Below are 12998 nucleotides of genomic sequence, written 5' to 3' on the forward strand. Positions count from 1 at the left end.
ATGGAATTGTTATATAATTGAATTTAGTTTCGTGATTAGCATATAAAAAAACATAGCATCGGAGTCCATTATCTGCGTTGTAGCTTGCCCATTTTCATTGCATGCCACTCTTATCACTATGATAAATACTTGACCGATTAGTTTGTGCTGGTTATAGTTGTAAGATTTCTCGTCCTTATGGTCTTTACAATTTCTTGTTTCATTTTAAGTTTAACCTTGCAGATTTCTTTTCGTTGGATTATTTTCCTTCACCTACAGGCCACGGCCAATTCTGCTAAAATATGCAGGTTTTAACTCAGATTGTGAGATTTCAATTTCATTTTTCATTACATAGTCCACAAGCAAAGACAAAATTTAAACCTCAATCCACCATTCTTTTATTTTAACAGCAATATGGTCCCAAGTGAAGGGCCAAGTACATTGACAGCATTCACCAGAACACTCATAACCATATTAGAAAAAGTTCGCATCACTGAAGTCAATATTCATCTCCTTCATCACCATCCTCCCCTTCAGCAGATTCAGCCCCAACCTCCTCATAATCCTTCTCCAAGGCAGCAAGATCCTCACGGGCCTCAGAGAACTCTCCTTCTTCCATGCCCTCACCCACATACCAATGCACAAAAGCACGCTTGGCATACATAAGATCAAACTTGTGATCAATACGAGAGAAGACTTCCGCAACACTGGTGGAATTGGAGATCATGCAAACAGCCCTTTGCACCTTGGCAAGGTCACCTCCAGGAACAACAGTGGGTGGCTGGTAGTTGATTCCACACTTGAATCCAGTAGGGCACCAATCAACAAATTGGATAGTTCGCTTAGTCTTGATGGTGGCCACTGCAGCATTGACATCCTTAGGGACAACATCACCCCGGTACATGAGGCAGCAGGCCATGTACTTGCCATGGCGAGGATCACACTTAGCCATCATAGAAGAAGGCTCAAAAGCGCTATTGGTGATTTCAGCGACAGAAAGCTGCTCATGGTATGCCTTTTCTGCAGAGATGACAGGGGCATAAGAGGAAAGCATGAAATGAATCCTGGGATAAGGAACCAGGTTGGTCTGGAACTCGGTCACATCCACATTAAGAGCTCCATCAAACCTCAAAGAGGCAGTGAGGGATGAGATCACCTGATACAATAATAAGCATTAATTATTTGCACAACATTCAGTATGGCAACAGAAGCATAATCATTATAATAATGATACCTGAGAAACAAGACGGTTGAGATTGGTGTAAGTAGGACGCTCAATGTCAAGAGAGCGCCTGCAAATGTCATAGATGGCCTCATTATCAAGAAGCACAGCAACATCCGTGTGCTCAAGGAGAGAATGAGTTGAAAGAACACTATTATATGGCTCCACAACTGATGTCGAAACCTGAGGCGATGGATAGACAGTGAAACCTAGTTTTGATTTTTTCCCATAATCAACTGAGAGACGCTCCAGAAGAAGTGATCCTAGACCTGAACCAGTACCACCTCCAACAGCATTGAACACCAGGAATCCTTGGAGGCCAGTGCAGTTATCAGCAAGCTTTCTGATACGGTCCAAGCACAGATCAACAATCTCCTTACCAACTGATGCAAAAAAAAAAAGTCATAAGCAAATTAATACATGTCCAAAGTGCATAAAAATTGAAAAACAAAAAGAAATAAAAAGAATGGGCGTTAATTACTGGTATAGTGGCCACGAGCAAAGTTGTTGGCAGCATCTTCCTTGCCGCTAATGAGTTGTTCAGGGTGGAACAATTGACGGTACGTTCCGGTTCTCACTTCATCAATAACAGTGGGCTCCAGATCTACAAACACGGCTCTAGGTACGTGCTTTCCTGCTCCTGTTTCGCTGAAAAACGTGTTGAAAGCATCGTCTCCCCCGCCAACAGTCTTGTCACTTGGCATCTGGCCATCAGGCTGATGAAAAAAGGATAATGTAAGATAATTTCATTTCAGCAATTGATTTCAGAAAGATCAAAAACCAAATTAGGATATAATTAACAAGAACAAACTAAACAACAGACAAAGTAATGTTATTATTAATAGATATCAGATCTAAAAATGAAGCTAAAATTTCATAGATTATCGACCTAAAATTTGAAATTCGCAACAGTAATTACCTGAATGCCATGCTCAAGGCAGTAAAGTTCCCAGCAAGCATTTCCGACCTGAATACCAGCCTGACCAATGTGAATGGAGATGCACTCTCTCATTTTTCTCTCTCTTTTTTTAATTCAAAAACAGAAAAATAGATTGAGAAAAGAAAAGGAAATGATTCAAAAAAGCTAGAAACGCTAAGAGCGGCGTTTATCAAGACGCCTGTAAGTGGTGGTGAGATCTCAGGCCTCTAATTTCGTGGCTTTTATAATATAGGAAGAGGGAGAAATGTAGGGAGTGGTAGGGTTAGTTAACCCTGGTTATAGAATTTTTGATTTAATCCAGGTTGGCATAACTAACTTTTTTAACCACGATTGATTGCCCGCTCAAATTTTTGATTTTTGATTTCACCTTGAGAAATAAGCTTCATGTTTGAAGAAATTGCGATGCTGCCACAATCGCATGTAATGCGAATTAAGAGAGCAGTTGTGCTTTTCTTTGAAAAAATATCAGAAATCTCATTTTTTTTCTTATTTTTTAAATCAAATTTATAGTTTTTCTTTTCACTTTTTACTGTATTGAAATATTAAAAATATAAATTTTTGATTTTTTTTTCAAATTTACAATTTCAATTGATTTTTGGTTTTGTTTGTATTTTTCATAAATTAATAAAAAGTTTAATAAAATCTATATTTCTGAAACAAAAAAGCACACCATAAAAATAAGCTTTTTATTGATTTAATATATTTTTGAAAGTTTCCTTTTTATCGAGGGTAATAATGTCATAAAAAGCGCGTTGTGATGTGAGATTGTAATTTGCATGAGGATGATAGCCATAGGTGAGGTGGGTTAGCTGGCTATCAGTAGACAGTTAGATCCGACGTCTCTATCCATGGGCCCCAATTTTCCGATACCTAGTCAGGGCCCAACAGTAGCTCAACCACCTAGGGACGGCAACGGGAATGACAGCGGTCGTTTAATGCAATCCGAATTCGAACCCTTTAAACTATAATTACTCGAATCCTTTCCAAATTTGTTTAAGAAGTTACCCTTGTTAACCGATTCTATCCTAAATCCTAATAGGATAACCCGTAAATTACCCAAATCCGATTATAACCTGTTTAGATTAAATGACTATTAAATAAATTTTATAAATATTTAATTAGGTAGCGGGTACTCTATCCGTTAAAATCCGTTTATATAAATATTTGAATAATTAACTTGGTACCTGTTTACCGAATTCTTTTACAATAATTTAAATTAATAAAAATAAACAAAAATTATAAAATATAAATTAATCAAGTTTAAATATTCTACATCAAATGTTTGATATATTAGTAAAAACCAAATATAAATGCAATAAAATTTAAAATAATGTTATAAATAATAAAAATTAAATAAAAATACAATATTTATTACAATTTGTATATCTTTCAACTCTATATACAAAGTGTAATTGGAGCATTTGAATACTTCCGGAAGCTTAAAAATGTATACAACTATCTACACATTCAAAAGTATTATCCATATTTGATATGTTACAATCTAAAAAAAATAAAATTGCAATCAACAAATTAGATTTAAATATATCCCATATATTAAGCAAACATCAATACACTTAACATTACAAATTGTTAATTTATTTCTAACACTTTGATATTCAATACATTTACATTTAGCAAACATCAATATACTTAACATTCAATTTTAATAAAAATTATATGTCAATACACTTGTCATATTTACTGGTGTTTGTCCTATTACTGTATATGTATATGTTTGTGTATATATATATACACACACATATATATATATTAAATGGCTTAATTGTAAAATGATTTTATTTTTTATAAAAGGTCTAAAATTTAAAAAATATTCTTAACGAGTTTAATAGGGTAGATACCGTATAAGATATTTATTTAAATAAATGGATAGCGGGTAACGGGTTCAGGTATCATGTACCCGTATCCATCTATATAAATAGATTCACGTAGAGTATCCGCGCGGAAGATCCGAATCTAATCTAAATAGTAAATTTAAATTTCAAACTCATTCCAAATTCATTTATCATTATCCAAATATGTTCCAACAGAGTTCGATCGGATGAGGTGACCGAAAATACCAATCCCAATTGTCATTCCTACAACCACCATCGTACTCAAATCTATTTATTTATTTCTTTATTTTTGTCCCCTTGACATTATTTGATATTTATCAAATTTGCTTCATAGCTCAAGTATGCAACTGTCTGGTAGGAGCTTCAGTTAGAAACCTCCGTTATTTGTTTTTCTTTCTTCCTTCCTTTCTTTGATTGAAGGCTCAATTATTTTTAACATCAATTGTCCGAAGCTGTAGAAAGGAATAGTTATCATCCTATTTATGGTGGATGATAGCAAGAAGGGTACAAACTTTTTAAAATCTTCCTAATGATAATATCAAAATACTACTCATTTAGTTGGGTTAGAAACCTCTTTGATTTGCCATAAAATGAACCATAGGATTTAAATTCAAATGTAGGACAATCTGTGCTTTCATTTGGTATTAAGTCTTCCTTTTTGTATATTTAATGCATCCCATATTGCCTGCACTATTAGACAAGCACTCCATCTACTAAAGAACAGCTGCGTCTTGCTCCCAAAGAGTTACGTACGTGCATATCAAGCAATTTGAGATTTGGCGTAAAAAGGGAAAAGAACACAGCTTGTGCTTGAACCATTTGCAGTTCTGAGCATGTTGATGAAGGATAGATAACAAAATATCATAAAATAGAAGCCCGGGACTGAAGCTGAAGCAGCATTGAATGATTGAGCCAGATCATTCCAGCTGAAAACACATACACATGGCTGATATTCTTTTTCAATCTCAAAATCCTAGGATACCCAAGGTCTCACCGCCAGCAATACAATAGAGATCATCACTCAAAATAAGAAACATATACTAGCAGTCCATGTCTTCTCTTGAATTTCTGCCGCCTTCTTTGGGAGACATGCATATGTCCTACATAAGGGGTTGTTATCTAACAATGCAACATGAACAAATGAAAATGTTATCTTGTTTATGGACAAGATGACCAGATCAGGAATATATGCAAATGTCTGATGCTATAGCGACAAGTGTTTGCAAAGGCAAACCAATAGGAACATCTTAATAGAATAATATATTTTTCCTGCAATTAGATGTAATATGAACAACCAATTGCATCAGATCCTTGTAGCCTAAAGAGAAAATAACATAAAAACACAATTTCACATAAACAAAATCATATTTCTGAAAGCTGTCAGACTAAATGAGCAGTTTGCTGCGTCCATGTCCTGCTGCCACAAAGAGCTCAATCAATGGTTTCTTGCAAAATAGGCACAGGTAAATGCTTTAAGGGCAGATATTCATAGTGCTTCCTACATGCCATAGCAAAAATCATATCTCAAGAGATCATTGAGGATGAGATAGTTTTATAAAACAAAACAATGGGCTAATCCTGCAAAATAGCACTCCATGCTTAAGCTGTATGGTCAAACCTGAGAGATGATATAGCATACTCTAATCTCTTTCTCTACTAATAAAATCAACTATAGGCACTAAATGAATAAAAGTAGATAACACTAAAGAATAAGGAAGATGGGCAATGACAAAAAATATTAAACAAATCACGCAAACTACCATGTTACACCAAGCAAGGAGATGATGGAACCGGCGGCCATTTAAAGGGATTCTTTGGTGAATCATAATATTTTGATGGATCTTGGAAGGACACACAAAACAGGTACAAGCAGGGAAAAAGTTGCCAGAGAAAAAATTACTCTAATTAAATATGACTTTTATGAAGATTCTAAATAGTCACCGGCAGAACACATGGACATGCATAACTAAAGAGGCAACCACCAAGTCCAAAAGCTTAAACCATCAGCTAGAGGCAAACAAATATATTTGCCCCCTCAAGCACATGTAAAATTAGCAGTTCAAAAAGTGAATGCACAGTTGGCATATTGGACCGGCTATGAAAGTATGTAACTGTCCACTCAAAAGCTTAAGATGTCAGACAGAACAATGCATTTTCTATGCATCAGTCATCCTCTTTCTAACATTTAACCAACAGAGCAATCGGAAAGAAAAAAGAATGGTAAAGGAAAAACATAGGAAGTTGAGACATGCAGACTCAAAAACTATAAGAGGTAGTAATACCATAGTACTTTCAAGAAGGGGAATGTAACAAAAGCAAAACTGAAACATAGCGCAACAAAGGAGCAAATTAATTGTAAACTTATCTGTATTATTAGTAACTACTTGGTTCGGAAAAAGTAAGCACTGGATTTGGGACTATGCATATAGTTTCCCAACAGACTATATGACATATAAAACCCAAAATAACAATCACTAATATTTGAACTACTAAAAGTCCATTTCCGGACACGAGATAACAATCACACGCAGTAGCCTCCTCGCTCACAATGTAAAAAGAATCCATCAAAGATGCACAACAAGAAAAACAGAAGCACAACATGGAGGAAGAAAAAAGTTCAATCAACAACTGTAACTATAATATGAAAAAGAATTCAGTTTTTATCAGACAGATATACAAGAAACATAATCAATATGTTATCCCAAGTCATCATGACTCGATTGTAGAAATGGCCTCTACCAACATGCAAAAGTTTTCTAAGCCTTTTGTCCACCTGAAGGAAGAAAGGAATATAGTTCAGGTGTTACAGATTCTTTGCATGCCTTATATTTGTATAAAGGCCATTAGTTTGTAAGACAAAAGATATCACATATCAAACTAACCAGAGCTTCAGAAAAATATTTTACAGTAGTTGTAATAATTCTGACTGTTCCATTAGAGCGATTGATTACCATGTACATACACACAGATGCATGAAAATTCCCATGAATCCAAATATCAACTGAACCATCAGCTTCAATATGAAGACTATTTACAAGGCAATAAGATAAATAACAAAATCTGCAACAAATACAATGCATACAACTGAAGATTGAACTACAGCCAGTGGCACAAGAACCGCATTGTAAGCATTATTTGGGAATTAATGATCCTTGATCCCTTATATGCATTAGTCATCAACTAAAATAAGACATCTTTAATCAGCATGATGCCATTGACATGTGAAAATGCATAGGGCGGATCTTCCAACCGTCACAACTTTATGTCACACTAGATACTCATTAATGGAGAATTTTCATGAGTTAAAAATTAATAGCACCTCAAAGCAACTGTGTTCTAGTAACGATAGCATTGGCAAGCTGTTTTCAGTACTTGCATTAGCAAACATTTCAATCTGACTCTTCAAAGATTAAACGATATCAAAGTTAAAGACCGAACATGAGAATATGAAGACGACACTTAAATTCCGGATTCCATATAGATGCATCAAACAAAATCAGGTTATTAAAACTTGCCAGCAGTAATCTTTATGCCCTGACATGTAAGAACTGGTCCACTAATCATTGCCCCTGAAACTAATAATAAAACCATAGAACATGCATTGCCGGTAAAACATAAAACACAATCATTTAGGATAAAACAAGATCAAGAAAGACCAAATCAATTTTATTAATATTATTAAACAAAAGATGAAATGAAATAAAGGGACCGCATTAAATAAAATTCTCTCCTTCCTCGCCTGGGTTTTTCTTTACACAATGTATTCCACAATCAGTAGGGCAATCAACTCAAACACTCAAGAACCTTATACCAGTAATTTCAATTCCCATAAATAAAAGAGAATGTAAAGAAAAAAAAAGAAGGCTACATATTAACTGTTCTCCATATAGCACCTTAAATACTCAAAAAGTATAAGAATCAGTAAATGGCAGAAAAGAAAAATATTAAAAAAAGAAAACACTATACCAATTATATTTAAAAAGAAAAAGCAACTGAATCAATGTATGGAAAATTGGAAAAGAAAGCATACATCACTGCCAATAATGAATATTGAAGTAACATTTTCTGGAATACATACATATGATTGAAAAAAATTCATCATCAAAATGCTTCATTTAATTGTATCCTCTGTCGGCATTTCGATGTGAAACAAGAAATACTCATCATCAGTAACGAATCATAAGCTCCTTCTCCTCTTCTAAAAATATAAACTAAAAACAAGAACAAGAACGGGAACGGGAACAAGAACAGTAAAAGGAAGGTGTGAGATTTTTTTTTTTTTTTTTTTGGAAGAGTGAAACTATGTATAGTTTTTGCCTGGCTCCATCCTGTCTGCCTTTTAAGCACCTACATTGTACTGGGTTTTGCTTCTCTTTCTCTTATCTGCGAATAAACCAAAATGACCTTCGATTTAGAAAAGGAAGGTGATAAAGAAGCTCATGGTAACAAAGGGTAGCTTGGTCATTCCATAAGGAGGAAAAGGAAACCATGCCTTGAACAACAAGAGGAAAAAAAACAGCCATTGCAGAACAGTATTATAGCCCAGCCAAGCCCACCAAAGACAAACACAAAAACAAAATCTCTTTCTTTTTACTCTGTTTGCGTCTGGATTTTCTTAGACAGAGAGAAAATAGAAAGGTAATAAATGAAAAGAAAATGGAGAAGAGGGGTTGGGTTTTGTTGGTTTGAAGGGTCTAAAAAGGGGAACCTGATTGGCAAGGAGAGGCAATGATATTTTTTTATTTTATTTTTTTAAACTTTTTTCTTTTGGGTTAGGATTTGAGGTTGGGTCGAGGAGGTCGGTGAAAAGCCATTTTCAACTTTCTTTTTGTTCCTCTGTTTTAGCTATAACACTCGCCGTTTTGTCTCTCTGCTTGCTAATGGTTATCTCTTTCTTCTTCTTCTTCTTCTTCTTCTTAAAGAAAATACATACACCCATTGTATGTTATCAAGATATATTATTAATTTAATATTGAACGACCAAAAATATTTAATTAATCTTTATGTTAAAATGGGGGGGGGGGAATTTGCTAGCGTGAGTTACTTGGGCTGGGGTTGTTTGCTTGCTGCAATTTGATAGAAATTACAGAAACAGTCTATAAGAGAGGTAGGCTGGTATTGTTATTGTTTTTTCAGACATTAAAAGTGACGTAAGGTCTGACCAAGTACACTGCACAAATCAATGCCTGGCCTGACTGCCGAAGCAACCTGCTAGTGCCTTTCCTACTATCGTTTTTTTTTTTTATTAAAAAGAAAATAACATTTTGGTTTTTCACTAGTATCGCATTGTTAGCATGCTCAGTACATGATTATAGATGTTGCTGTAAATAGATAAGATATCCATCAACATTATTACCGCTCTATCCGCCCATTCTACCAGTTATTGTTATAATCTTATTTATATAAATTGTTTTTTCCCTCAATCTATTAAAATTGCATTTTTTTTATCTAAATACTTAATAGTAATAATAATAGCAATAGCAATCTGATAATTTATAGGTCAAATGTACATCCAGGCCCCTCAACTATTATGCGCTGCTCACTTGGGCATTTTTTTTATGTTTTTTTCTTCTCAATAGCTACTCCTTTTTCTGAAAAAAACAATCCAAAAACTTCCGTTAGTTTTATATATGCTTATGTGGATAAAAATGCCTACTTAATCCCTTAATATAGGTAATTTAGTTAATTTAATAACTTTGTAGGTTTTAGATTAAGTTAGTAAATATTAAGAGCAAAAGATTGATGAATTAATTAATTTTTTTCTTAAAGCTTCCATGCTCGTGGCTTATTTCTTAAAAACTTTGCTATTCTCATTGCAGAATCAAAAATAGTAAGCTAGGGATTGAAACGTAAAGATTTTTCTTTTTAAAAAAAAAAAAAAGAAAGAGAGGAGACTTACAAGATCTTAATAAAGTCCATAGTCAAAGTTTTTTTTTTCTTTATTAATTCAAGGCAAAAGGCATAAAAATACCTTTGAACTTATTAGAAAAATCTAATTATGATTATATTTTTCTTTTTGGTTTAATTGAATCTATTAATTTCTATAAAAGGTCTAATTAACTCACAATGTTAATAGCGTTCAAAATACCGTTAAGTGCAACGGTCTCATTATTTTGAAAGCGCCAATAAACAATCACTCTGAATATTTTAAAGTCACGCTATATCATGCAACAGAGAGAAAGCCACTTGTTTTTCTTTATTTTTACACAATTAGTATCTATAAACCCTAATTTATAAAAAAAAAAAGTAATGATTTATTTGCTCATTTGAAATGGTAACAACATATTTGTCTTCTTTATCACGCTCATTTGTAAGTACAAGATAGGTGTAGATTGTTGAATTTGCTTTTATCCCACCACATCCAATATATTTTTGCAATAAAACCACAAAAATGCGCGCTTTGTGGAGAGAAACCAATTCTAAAAAAAGATTTTACAATTGTCAGAGCTACGATATAAGTTAAATAAATAAGAAAAAATGATTTTCTCTCCATCACGTGATATAGCGCGTGACCTAAAATATTCAAAACAGTTATTATTTACACTTAACACCATTTTAGACATTGTTAGGATTAGAAATTATTTGAGCTTTTTATAAAAATAATAAAATTAATTGGCAAAAAAAATAAAAATTTAATTAGACTTTTATAATAAATTTGAAGCCATGCTTGTAGCTTTTACCGTAATCATTTGTGATTTTTCATATTAGATCCGGAGAGAGAGAGAGTATTGGCCGGCTGTGCATAGAGCAAGTATTCAACAAATTCACCGTCAAAGTCATTCATATAAAATTGAATAACTTTGACCCACTTCTCAAGAATTGTGATGGTGGCTTTGATAGTGTCCGAGACAGAAGCAGAGTGATCGAATTGGAGAGAAAGATCAAATTCTTTTGGTGGTGGTGACATTTATGGAGAATAGAGGTCGGTGAAAATGAGAAAAAACTTATTTTAACTCGTGGTGGTGGCCGGATGTGATGGATTTTCAGAGGCAAAAGAATAAGGTGGCAGTGGTGATATATGATGGTATATTGTTGGCTTTCAATTTGCTTTTCAATTTTCATAGTAGTAGGAAAAATAGATTAATTTGTTTTTTTAAATTTTTATTCTTAATATTTACTAATTTAACCTGAAAACTAGAAAAAGAATATTAAAATTAACTAAATTATCCATATTAGCTTATCCACATCAGCGTATACAAAACGATGGTTTGAGTCTAAACTAAAATAAGGGTCTATTTGGGATTTTATTTTTTAAAGTATCTATTGGAAACAGAAGAAACATAAAATGTACAAGTGAGGGGGCCTAGATGTACCTTTGACCTAAAGTTTATAATGTTTTAATATTTTCTGACATATTTTAAAAAAATAATGATAATAATAAGTAACATAATAAAATTTAAGAGTATTCTTTCCTATTAATTAGCATTATAGTTTGGCAAAGCAGAAACAAATTTCATTTATAGTTTATTTTTCTAGTCATAAATTGATCATCTTCTCTGTAAAATTAGTAGAATTGTTCTTCTTTAGCATTGAAAGAGATAAATCAGTAAAAGTTGAAATTTAAGATTTGGTTTTACATTACTGCTCAGTTACTTAAGAAAAACCTAATAAAATGAAAATAAAAAAAGGCTTCAAATGAATCTTATTGGACCTATGAGTTCAGCCCAAACTTATTGCACTAAATTGATGATTTTAGATCCTTTTTGTAATCCTAAATCTTAGACTGAGCCTTGTTGTGTTTGAACACTCCAAATGTCTTTAATTAAGCCCAACAAAGCTTCTTGCATACTTTTGGACTTGGATCTTGTCATTGGACCTCCTTGAAAGCTTAAAGGATCATTTGTAATTCTTGTCTTTATTGCATCATTACCAATCTTTGGTATGTTGCTCTAGCGTTCTTTAGGCTAAAAGGCGTTACTATGTAATAAAATGTACCTATATCCGTAATAAAAGAATTCTTCTCTTCATCTTGATCTAATCATACCCCTGAGCAGCGTCAATAAAGCTATAGACCTTATAAACACTTTTTAAATCCATTAACTTATCCATATTGGGGAGTAGATAGCTATCTTTCAGACAAGCCTTATCCAGATCTATTGAATTATAAAAATATGAACTATAGTGATATTTTTCAAACTATAATACTATTTAAAAATGGCAAATAGATGTCGCTAAAGAAAATAAAGAATTCATTTATGAAATAGAATTCAATAAATTTCATCAAGTTAATTAATTCTGAAAAGTAAGAAAAAAGGAATATTATTTGTGTGCATTGAATAAAATTAAACAAAAGAAAAATAAAAATATAGAAAAGAAGGAATAAAAGGCAGATCTACTTGGTGATATCAGTTATATAGGGACAACTTCAGGGTAGATGCTTGTTCTGTAAAATTTCGCTTGAAGGATGGTGCAATTAGGAATAGCAAACGGGTGGGTGTACCATCTATTTAAGGTTATTTAAATAAGAATTCAATTAATATATATATATATATATATATATATATATATATTTAAATTTGTTTTATTATAAAAAATATCCGTTTATTATTTGAATTTGAAAAAAATTATTTAATATGTATAATTTTTAAATAAATTTTATAAATATTTAATAAATGACAGATATTTTATCTCTTCATTTATATAAACATTTGAATAGTTAAATAAAAATATATTCATGAATCCGTTTATAATAACTAAAATTTAAAGTATATTAGCAAAAATTAGTAAAATAAAATAATTCTAAATTCTAAATCATATAGTTATAAATAAGAATTTTAATTTTTTATTATTTTATTTCATACAAATAATATACATATATATATATATATATATACTATTTAAATAGATTTCAAATACCGTATTTTATATTTATATTGTTTAGTTAGATTTAGGTAGCAGTATTTGAAAATTTAAAATCGAATCCAATTCGAATATGATACGACTATTAAAATTTAATTTTAAACTCATCCCAAACTCGTTTATAATTATTTATATTATCATACTA

At 32.3% G+C, this 12998-nt stretch overlaps 1 protein-coding gene across 1 annotated transcript; it reads right to left on the reverse strand.

Annotated features, from left to right (window-relative positions):
* Positions 1-353: 353 nt before the first annotated feature.
* LOC8288079 (tubulin alpha chain) lies at positions 354-2352 on the reverse strand. The gene is made up of 4 exons (XM_002509964.4): positions 2121-2352; positions 1683-1917; positions 1214-1584; positions 354-1135 (listed from the first exon to the last, which is right to left on the reverse strand). The coding sequence occupies exons 1-4, from the start codon at positions 2211-2213 to the stop codon at positions 479-481; spliced, it is 1356 nt and encodes a 451-aa protein (XP_002510010.1). The 5' UTR covers positions 2214-2352; the 3' UTR covers positions 354-478.
* Positions 2353-12998: the final 10646 nt, after the last annotated feature.

This window comes from Ricinus communis, chromosome 2, assembly GCF_019578655.1.
Source record: "Ricinus communis isolate WT05 ecotype wild-type chromosome 2, ASM1957865v1, whole genome shotgun sequence".
In the NCBI taxonomy this organism is placed as follows: Eukaryota; Viridiplantae; Streptophyta; class Magnoliopsida; order Malpighiales; family Euphorbiaceae; genus Ricinus; species Ricinus communis.